Here is an 11,168-nt window from a genome sequence, read left to right on the forward strand (position 1 = left end):
TGAACTATTTTGGTAAGTAGCCAACAGTCAAATGTGCACACCGTGTCCAAACACTTGAAACAGACTTTCAAGTGTGCCTTTTGGATGTATTTATTTTCTATTTTATGCATTCCTACAAATGTGAAATTTCACCTTTAGCCAACAAGTGATATCTGGGTCAGTAGAGTTCAAAGAGAGTCTGTTGTTACAGAAATGACTGCTCGTGTAGCGATTGCTGCAAGGAAACAAAAGAACACTTCCACCTAGAGAGCTTTATGGTAAACTGCAAGGAAATTGGAGCGTGGAGGCGTTCCAAAAATAAATATTGGAAATTGAAATCATCTGTTACACGGTATAAACGTCTATTAATGCTACAGACAATTTTGTAACGTAACATTTTAGCATTTAAAATGTCATACAAGTGTAAAAAGAAGATAACTGCTGAAATACAGCAAAAGTGCTCACCCCTGTGCTGGTGACCCACATGCCATTCAGGTGTTGTTGTGAAAGATAAAACTGTCTAGTTTAATTTTGATAACAAGTAACATTCTTAATCGCCAAAAAAAAAAAAAAAGGTTTAGCACAGTAAAATGTTAACAAACTGTCTTGCGTCCCTTGATAACAAGTGATGCAGCTTAATTTTTTTCAGCATTCATCATTTGGTAACATTCAGTCTCATTTGTAGTTTTAATGTAAAATAATTTGAATTGTTACTGTAATGTACATGTTTTAGAAAGAGGGTTGAAATGAACTGAGCATTATTTCATCCAAATATGAACTACAGCCTGAAATCTCCCAACTCTGACTCCGGTCATATAGGGACCGAACAGCCCGCATCAGGGGGTTCGGTACCCCATGCTCCCGAAGAACCCCCTACAGGACTCCCCAAGGGACACGGTCGAACGCCTTCTCCAAGTCCACAAAACACATGTAGACTGGTTGGGCGAACTCCCATGCACCCTCGAGGACCCTGCCGAGGGTGTAGAGCTGGTCCACTGTTCCACGGCCAGGACGAAAACCACACTGGTGCTCCTGAATCTGAGATTCGACTTCCCGACGGACCCTCCTCTCCAGCACCCCTGAATAGACCTTACCAGGGAGGCTGAGGAGTGTGATCCCGCTGTCGTTGGAACACACTCTCTGGTCCCCGTTCTTAAAAAAGGGGGACCACCACCCCAGTCTGCCAATCCACAGGCACTGTCCCCAATGTCCACGCGATGTTGCAGAGGGCAGATGTTTCAACAGGGCAAAACAGATATTCTCTCCAACAGGAACATTTCATTTTCACTTAGAGGACATAAACTGGAAAAGCAATAAAATATTTTTCAGGTGGATTATTGCATCGATTATCTTCTTTTTTTATATATTTTTGGTATTTAATTAAAGTATTGCCATTTGTTATCCATCAAAAGGTCATAATTGTTTCTACGAAGAAAAGAAAATAATTCTAAAGTAATATTTTTCAGACGCTTCAATTTCAAAATGTCTTTACTATTACGTGTCCAAAATAAAGTTTCATGATTTGCAACGTCTTTTCTGAAGATGTTGATTCCATTTTGGGATATATTGGATTTTTCTCTGATTGCTTAATATGCCTTTTCCATGAAAACTAACACAAATGTGTCTTCAGAGTTCCTTTTTTCCCCCCATCTTTTGCAAACGGTTCTTCTTTGTCACTCAAGCTGTCTTTACGGTTAATGCCACTGGAGAGAGCCTCATTACAGTATGTTGCTGCAATACACCAGAGGGATCTGTGAGCTGAAGTGCCAGGATGATGAATCAACAATGTGTTTTTTTTAAATGAATCTTAACTTCTGTAAAGGTTTGCTCGCGACATGGTGATACGAGAAAAATGCGGCTCAATGGGTGACAACAGTTGAGAGAGGAGTTGCAGTAATTTGAGCGAGCGTTCTAGATGTTCGTGGCTTGTGAGAACACAACTGAAACGGCCACCATCTTGCAAGATGGAAAAGCTATTAAAGTATGGAAATGATAACTCCGATGATTTCCAGATGTGTAACGAGACCTTTTATAGCCCTCAGGTTGCAGCGTTTGGAATTTGGATGTCATTATTTGGGGGAGGAGGGGGAAGATTTACACAGGATTTGCTTTTTCTTTGGCTTTTGAGGGGGGCAGTTATTTGTGAAGTGAATGACACGGACACGTATTTAAAGTGGTAAGACTCGAGCGCCACCGTAGTTTTGGTTTAAAAATCTAATCAGACCGTGTTGTTATGTGTTGTGGTTATGCATCGAGACTAATGGCGGAGGTCTCTTTTACTATCACTCTCAGATGTTTGTTTACGGCACACTTACTTTGCTACAGTGGCCCATGTGGTTTTCAAGGCAGGGTTAGGTTTTTAAACTTTGATTAGTGCTTCAAATTCGGGTTAGGATTTCAACACAGGATTAGTGTTTCAAATGAGGGTTTCAAGCACAGTGAGGGTTTCAGATGGGGTTAGGGTTTCAAATGAGGGTTGTTTTCAAATTAGGGTTTCAACCCAGGGAAAGGTATCAAACTATGGTTAGGGTTTTAAATTGGGGTTAGCAAGGGTTAGGATTTGAAGATAGAGTTTTAAATTGGGGGTGTACACCTGGGTTTGGGTTTTGAAATAGGGTTACTACTAGTTTAAAATGTGAATTTAAACCAGGGTGAAGGTTTCAGTCCAGGGTTAGGATGGCAAATTAGGGTTTCAAGACAGGGGTAGGGTTTCAAATGATTTCGAATCACAGGGGAGTCCTTGATAACCCAAATATGTGAGTACTGTATATGAAAACCACTGTTTGGTCATAAATGAAAAGGGTGAATAAAAATGTGGGAAAACAACAAGCGCGTCGTAAATAGGGACTACCGTCGTAAGGTAGCACACAAAGAGTGAGGACGAACTGCATTGGTCTTCATGCAACACCCCCGCCCGCCGCCCTCAAGGGGCGTGTGCAGCTTGTGCAAACGCCGGTCGTGCTGCTCTTCAGTGTGGGGACGTACACTCACCGTCCTCCTCCTCTTCTTCATCATCAAGTCAACGCCTGTGCGTGCCTCTCCCCTCTCGCCTGCATCATGTCTTCCAAGTGGTCGGGCGGCTCCCTGCTGCGTGTCCCGCTGGGTCTGGTGAACAGCGAAGCCAAGTACCTGACGGCCGAGGCGTTCGGCTTCAAGATCAACGCGTCGGCCGTCAGCCTGAAGAAGAAGCAGACGTGGACCCTGGAGCAGGACGGCGACGACGGCAGCGACTGCGGCGGCGTCGTCTTCCTGCGCTCTCACCTGGGCCGCTACCTGGCCGCCGACCGGCACGGCAACGTGACGGCGGACAGCGAAGGGCGCGCCGCCGCCGACTGCCGCTTCGTCTTGGCAGCGCACCGGGACGGCGGCTGGTCGCTGCGCTCCGAGCCGCACGGCCGCTACCTGGGCGGCACGGAGGACCGCGTCGCCTGCTTCGCGCAGGCCGTCACGCCCGCCGAGATTTGGAGCGTCCACCTGGCCGTGCACCCGCAGGTGAACCTCTACAGCGCGGCGCGGAAACGCTTCGTCGGCCTGAGCCCCGCCCGCGGCGCGGTGTCCGCCGACCGCGACGCTCCCTGGGGCGTGGACGCGCTGGTCACCCTGGTGTACCGGGACCGGCGCTACCACCTGGGGACGGCCGACAACCGCTTCCTGCGGAGCGACGGCGGCCTGGCCCCAGCCCCCGGGCCGGACACCGGCTACGTGCTGGAGTTCCGCTCCGGCAGGGTTGCGTTCCGAGACGCGGCCGGCCGCTACCTGGCGCCGTCCGGGCCCACCGGCACGCTCAAGGCCGGGAAGGTGAGCCGGGTCGGGAAGGACGAGTTGTTCGGGCTGGAGAGGAGCCACGCGCAGGTGGTCCTCACCGCCGGGAATGGCAAGAACGTCTCCACCAGGCAAGGTGAGGAGCGAATAGCGATCGTGTCTTCCATAACACCAGTCACTTTGGATTCGGAACAAACCCCCCCCCCCCCCCCCCAAAATTTATTTTAATAAAAAACCTTGACCATTTTTGGCCATGCAAAAACACTTCTGAAATGAATCCTATCAACCCTTCAATTTAAGAGATCATTTTAACACTGTACTTGATTGTAACGTGTATTATTTTAACAACAAAAATACATCAACCCCCAACCCCACCACCTATGGTTTGCTCCACTCAAGCCCTCCCAACTCTCCCCGACTGGCCCCTGAGTGCTCTACCTACGCAGAGCAGTACCTGTCTTTCAGTTTATAGTGTAAGTGCCCAGGATGTGTGGCACATTGTTAAACGTCAACCACTCAATACCAATGCACTATTATCATTGCCAGTCCTCATTTTCGGATGTAGGGAGGAAGTGAAGATGGAAAGAAGGAATGATGAAGGAAGAAAGTAAGGAAGGACGTAGAGTGCAGGGGTTCAGCACCAGTTTTAGGCTCTCCGCCTCGTCAACCCACACCCGGACTTGAAACCCTAGCACTCCCCTAGAAACTGTAATTTACAATTTGAACCCTTGTTTAAAACCAAAACCCAGGTTGGAAACCCTAAATTGAAACCTCAGGCCTGTCTTGAAACCCTAATCCACAAATATATGACTTTTTTCCCCTACAATATGCACCTTTCCCCAAGAAAATATACTTTTCCTAGAAAATATAAAATAAAGAAATCCATAAATTTCAGACTTTCTCTGAAATATACAACTTTTTCTAGAAAATGTACGTGTTTTTTTATCTCAAAAATACAACCGTTTCTGGAAACATCGAAATATTTCTAGAAAATCTAACCTTTTCTCTGCACTAATTCCACACATGCATCCTTGTAGCAGCCTACACGTTGCCTTCTGTATTTGTATTTCTAAGATTAAGAAGCAGAAGGAAGTTGTCATGGAGACAGACTGGGAAGTGTTCAAAAAGATGTCAGCAGTGAGTTGTGTTGTTCAGCATGTGATTTTCTATGCATGACAGTCATTTACTTGCACGGCTCTGATTGGCCGATTGATCTGTGTTTGAGAGGGGCTTCTGTCCTGACCTCTCTTAAGTCCAACTGGAATGGGTTTAGGCCATGGAGACGTGTTTAGTGTTGATTCAGCACTCAATCGTGCGACAGCAGCCGACGCAGCATCTTGGTCCAATTTGATACGGAATCTTCCATCATTACTGCAGAATACAGCTCAAATTCTGCTGTCCGCACAGTACAGTATACAGTGGTGCCTTGTGATACGAGTGACCCGACTTGTTTTCGAGATGTGAACTGTCACTCGGTGGATTTTTTTTGTCTTGAGTTAAACCATAAAAACATAGATTAATAGTTAAGTAAGAAGCAGGTCACGAAAGAGAGAGTTGATATTTGAAAGGAGGCTCGCTGGCTCCATTCATTTGAACGTACCCATGGTGTACGTAATGTACGTTCGTGTACATTCTGGTCACAAGCTTTGTGTTTTCATCCAGTATTGATGAAAAACACAATATTTGATGCTTTATATAGTATTTATATGGCTCGATAAACCCGGAAATGTGTTCTCACTGGAGGGAAAGCTTATCTGCAGCGATGTTAAGACGGCGATTCAAATTTTGAAAACCAGTGGCGGACTGATCGTCCACTCATGAAAACAGTCGCCAGATCACACACACTGCGCGACAGTTCAGTCGGGTATGGCGGCGGCGCTCAGTGTGTGCGGCAGCCTTGAGACGCCATGATTGTGAATGTGACAAGTCATGGCGCTTAAAGAAACGCCAACGTCTGCCGGCCAATCAGATGACAGTTATGTCACGGCCCTCTCGGCCTGCGTTTTAGAACCAGGTCGGAAAAGGTTCTGAAAAGCGGTGCTGAAGGCTGTTAAGGACCAAACCAGTAACTGAATCAGAATCAATTTATGTTTGTGGATTTCTTTCCACTGTCAACATGAAATAATATCCTGTTTTTTAGTAAAGGGAGGGAAATTAAAGTGTTTTTCATCCAATTCATCCAAAAAAATCAGATAGCTTAATCAAGTATTAGAATAATCGATACTTGCAGCCCTACTTTAATGCCACTCCCAGTTGAGGTTTACCATAAAACAAAACAAAATGACACTTAGAGAATTACACGTTGTGTATTTAACCAAACCAGATAACTTTGCCGAAAGTCCCCTAGCTTCATGTTAACACGTAATTCGAAACGCCACAGATGGGTTAACGAAACGAGCATCGATTTTACAGTAGTTCTTAAAATTTAAACGCGTTACATTTGAATACAAAATTAGCAATAAATACAGATTACGCGTACAACAATACTCAATGTCCATGCCGGCATCTTTTCCAGGCATGGACCTGTCGGCCAATCAGGACGAGGAAGGTGACCAGGAAGTCTTTCAGCTGGAGATGAGCCCCGAGGACAGGAAGTGCTCCTTCAGGACGTCGGCCGGCAAATGCTGGACGCTGACGCCCACTGGCGGCCTGCAGTGCGCCGCCGCCGACAAGTAACAGATGTTAGCGTTGGATATTTGAGAGGCTAAATGTGATGCTAACCCTTTTTGTTGTGTTTTTGTGAAAGGTCTGCCAACACTTCCTTTGAACTGGAGTGGCGCGATGGTCACGTTTGTGTACGTGCGGCTAACGGAAAATATGTGACTGCTAAGAAGAATGGACAACTCGCCGCCACGGTCGACAACAGAGGTCACTTGAATGGAAATATTAAAACGATATCTTGAACGATATCATTCGCATCCTTTCCCAAGATGTTTTCCAAAAGCACCGAGATGGACAAAATTATTGGAAAACTTTTTTTTGTCATCCTCTGCTTCATTCTGTCGTATTTTTTTGAGAATTGATTGTTTTTCTCCAAAATAAATTTTTTTTTCATCAAAATATAAGTATGACTTTTTTTTCTAAAAATATACAGCTTATTTCTAGAAAATGTTTGGCTTTTTTTCTCTAAAATATACAACATTGCATTGGTTTAATGGCTAACGAGGAGCGTGTCGCCGACAGGGGATGCAGAGCAGTTCTTCGTAAAGCTGATCAACCGTCCCCTCATCGTCCTTCGCAGCGAGCATGGTTTCATCGGCTCTCGCAAGGCCGGTGGCGCCACGCTGGATTCCAACCGGGCGTCCTACGACGTCTTCCGCCTCCACTTCCAGGACGGGGCGTACGCCCTCCAAGGTAAGCGGGCGGCCGTGTTGGAAGCGGGGGATGGAATTGCTCCAGAGTACAACATGCTGAAGTGCCCTTATTTTTATACCGCAGACGACCACAAGAGCACTTTCTCAGCATTTCCATATATCTAACACTTTAGCCAAGTTCATCTTGATACAACTTATTTTTTTAAATATTCAACTTTTTTAGAAAATATTTGTCAGAAAATCTTTTTTTTTTCTTAAAAATATACAACTTTTCTACAAAGAAAAACATTTTGTCTTAAAAAGCACAACTATTTTACTCAAGTACACAAGCTTTTTCTGCAAATGTTTTTTTTCTCGAAAATATATTTATTTTTCAGTAAAGTATAAAATTTTTGTCAAAAATACCCAGCTCTTTTCGTAACGATACAAACTTTTCCTCCAAAATAAGGCACATTTTTCTTCATCAAAATGTACACATTTTCTAAAATATCATAGTTTTTTTTTCTTCTGAAAAATTTCCACCTTTTTGTCTTTTAGACTGTGAGGGCAAATGGTGGTGCGTGGGCGAGGACGCAACGGTGTCGTGCGGGAGCGCGTCCACTCACTTCCTCTTTGAGCTGTGCGACGTGGACAAGATGGCGGTGCGTGTGGTCGGTGGCAAGTACCTAAGGGGCGACCACGCCGGTGGCCTCAAGGCCAGCGCCGACTCCCTGGATGGCGCCACGCTCTGGGAGTACTGAGCAACCACAGCCCGGGTGTGTCATTGGGACTTTTATTGGAGGGGTGGGCAAATTCATCCGCCCAACATTTCTTGCAGTGATTTGGAAGTTTTTCCCTAAAATGGATTGGTTGGAATTTATCTATTCAAAATGAGGATAAGCGGTATAGAAAATGGATTGACATTTATTTCCATTTGTATCCAATTATTTCACTTTTTTTTATTCATATAGCTCATCAAATAACTGGTTAACTGAGTTGATGTGAATAATAAAATAGTAAAACAAACAATATGCATTAATCTAGCCAGGTTTCCAGTAAAACTGGTTAAATAAAAGGAAATCAATTCACTTGCTTTATTTATTTATGTCATGAAGTAATTGGTTAATTGATTTAATTTAAAAAATAGTAAAATAAAAATGAGGATTAATTTGTAATTTTTTTCTGAATATTGGTCAATTAAAATGTATATTTTCTTTTATTAGTTTTTTATTCTTTTATTTCACTAACTAAACGGTTAATTTATTTATTGTAGATAAAGAAAAAATAAAATATTGGTTTAATAAACAAAATGTATTAATTTTTTCCCTAAAATTGGTTCATTCTTATTTTAGTCACTATTTGATTTTTATTAATTTATCTCAATGAATTGATTTATTTTGATGAATAAAATAAAATAAAGTAAAATGCACAATTTTACATGTAGCTTTTAAAAAAATGATCTATTCCAGTAAATCATTGGTTAATCAATTACAATACATTCATTATAAATAAGAAAAAATGGCAATATTGTTTCATCATGAAGATAAAGTATTTTACATATATACTTTCTCTTTTTTTAAAAAATTGAGTTCATCTTGGAGTGACGTGACCCATCCATTTTCAAAATCTTAAGCGCAAAAGTTTGCCCTCCCTGCTTTATTGTGACGGTGACACAAAATCAACTTTGTTATTTCTTGCACAATACAGCCGAACCTCCAAAGTTGAACACCATCTAACCCAGATTTTTTTCTTTCGGATTTCAAACCCCCCCCCCACCGAAGGGATAATGGAAAAAAGCCAAAGAAAAAGCCAAACCCCCCCCCCACACACACACACACACAGTTAATCCTTCGGCCGGCAGTTCAATTTTGGAGTTTCCGCTGTGCTGCTGTTGTTGTGCCTATTGTTCTTGTTGTTGTTGTTGTGCTGTCAAATAAACATATCCCGCATAACCAATGAAGTTCAATAGCTAACCTGTTACATGTGATTAGCCAGTGTTAAAAAAGGTGAACATAAAGTTCAGAAAGTGTTGTCAAAGATACACAAAAGAAATTTCAAGACATTTTTGCACAATTGTTTCATTGTGCCTTTCTTCATATATTGATTACAGGTAAAAATGCAATAAAAACTTCTTTGCTTGAGCTTGTTTTGGTTTTATGACTCCATCAGCTCTTTAGTGCACCTTATTTTTTAAAATGTTTTTAATTCAGGCCATGAAGCCAGTTTCACTTAGCAACCTCAAATTTGGTAGGTGTCTATCATGAGTAGACCCACAAAAAAGTCTCAAGAAGCCATGCGTGAAAAGACAAAGGAAGTCTGCCATTTTAGTCACATTTTCCTGGAGTCATTCAAAAAGGAAGTCATCCTAAAAAAAAAATGTACCATTTTTTTTGCCATTTTTTACCAAAGGTTGAACCTGGTATATGAGACAGATGGGACATACTTAATAACCAATCATATGAGCTTTCAATCATTGCGTTTGGACAGAGCATGGCAGCAAAGTTTGATCACTCGCCATAGGTCCCGTGGTGCCCCCTAAATTCTTTGAAAATACAGCCCCTTGAAGGCAGTTTCACTTTGGAGCAAGAAATTTGCTCCCCATATCTGTCATGAGTAGGCCCACAAAAAAAGTCTCAAAAAGCCATGGTGAAAAGAAACAGGAAGTCAGCCATTTTGGTTTGAAGCAGCCATTTTAGTCTCATCTTCATCATAGCAAGACCAAACGACTTTTTGTGTGATGTAGGTCCCACCCTGTTGAGACTCATTGGCGCCACCTACTGGCAGAAATGTATGCATGCCATCACTCTGTTCCTAATGTCAAGTAGCTAATGTGTGTGGGAAGAAGAGGATGCGGAGGAAGAAGGCACCTCCGTTGAGACCTCACTGATGTAGAACAAAAGAAAGTTGGCCTGCTCCACTTTCTCAGAATAAAACACTCGAGTCATCGTAAAATTGCACAAAACTCTAGAGCAGGAGAACAAAATGTTCACACTTACGCTACAGTACCTGGGTTGTTGCCGTGGTAACAGCAGGGAAAGCAGGGATGCGAGTGCATCTTGTGCATATATTCACCGACAAAAAAAAAACGTCACGACCTCAAAAAGAAATCACAGCTTGTTATTAAATGAACCTGCCTAATATAGCTCTCAAAAGACACTTCAATAGGCCCAGCACCGAATGATATCCAATACAAATATCAAAGCATGTTGACACCTCAAAAAAGATGATTTATTCATTAATGAACGACCCTTATGCACCCAAATTTCTAAGGCACACACATTGGCTTCTTTAAACCAAAAATGGCCAACTTCCCGTTCAATTTAATTGTGACAAGGGTCTTTGAGACTTTTCCGTGCGTCAAGTCCGATCGACATGTCCACCCAGTTTCATGTCAACGGCTCAAACTGCTGTTGGGCGCTGATTTTTTTCTAACTGTTCAGGTGGCTCAGACTTGGACCTGCTTGGTCTGCTTCAAGCCAAAATGGTCAACTTCCTGTCCAACTTGGGACATGGTTCCTTGAGACTTGTTCACGCATCCTGCGCTCAAAGACAAACCGGTAAAATTTCATGTCGATCAATGAAACTGGTGTCAGCGGCCGTTCGTGTGTGTTTTGTGGCCCCCTTATAAGCTCCCATGCCATCAAAAATTGGTTTAATTTTTTTATAATGTTCAATGTGCTTTTATAAGGTTTGCAAGATAATTTGGGTCAGAAATGCCCAGGATGCCCTATTTCAACCGCTTCTCAATTATTTTCTGTTACGTCCCCCCTGCGTGACTATAAATAGTATCATTTGTCTATAAAATTGTTATTAGTACACCTCTGCATAACATTGTATCCTTATTACCAATAAAGACAAAAAAAAGAAAAAAGAAAGCAACATAGTTCAACTTACAACAAAGAATAACTTTATTAACACAATCTTAATCAGTAACAGAAAAGATTGAAATATTTATTTCAGGGGAAAGGTGCTGCAGGAAGTATTAGCTCCTCTGCTATTGTGTGATTTTATTTAATTTTTTTGCACTAAGCAATTTGGTACGCCACCTTATATGATGCTAACAAGTGCTCGCTGGTTTACTGAAGTAGCGTTCACAAAGCGGGATGATTTTTGGCAATATTCGGCACGTTTTCG

General features: G+C 42.7%; 1 protein-coding gene across 1 annotated transcript; it reads left to right on the forward strand.

Annotated features, from left to right (window-relative positions):
- Positions 1 to 2,946: 2,946 nt before the first annotated feature.
- On the forward strand, positions 2,947 to 9,139 carry fscn1b (fascin actin-bundling protein 1b). Its single transcript, XM_061680362.1, has 5 exons — positions 2,947 to 3,877; positions 6,257 to 6,413; positions 6,488 to 6,609; positions 6,925 to 7,095; positions 7,593 to 9,139. The coding sequence occupies exons 1-5, from the start codon at positions 3,037 to 3,039 to the stop codon at positions 7,793 to 7,795; spliced, it is 1,494 nt and encodes a 497-aa protein (XP_061536346.1). The 5' UTR covers positions 2,947 to 3,036; the 3' UTR covers positions 7,796 to 9,139.
- The last annotated feature ends 2,029 nt before the right edge of the window (positions 9,140 to 11,168 follow it).

The sequence above is a fragment of the Phycodurus eques genome, chromosome 6 (assembly GCF_024500275.1).
Source record: "Phycodurus eques isolate BA_2022a chromosome 6, UOR_Pequ_1.1, whole genome shotgun sequence".
Taxonomy (NCBI): Eukaryota; Metazoa; Chordata; class Actinopteri; order Syngnathiformes; family Syngnathidae; genus Phycodurus; species Phycodurus eques.

Bases quoted from the DNA above. Each gene is read 5' to 3' on its own strand.
- fscn1b (XM_061680362.1), top strand. From the start codon at position 3,037: ATGTCTTCCAAGTGGTCGGGCGGCTCCCTGCTGCGTGTCCCGCTGGGT. The intron at 3,878-6,256 runs GTGAGGAGCGAA...CATCTTTTCCAG, and splicing joins GAACGTCTCCACCAGGCAAG to GCATGGACCTGTCGGCCAAT. The intron at 6,414-6,487 runs GTAACAGATGTT...TTTTTGTGAAAG, and splicing joins CAGTGCGCCGCCGCCGACAA to GTCTGCCAACACTTCCTTTG.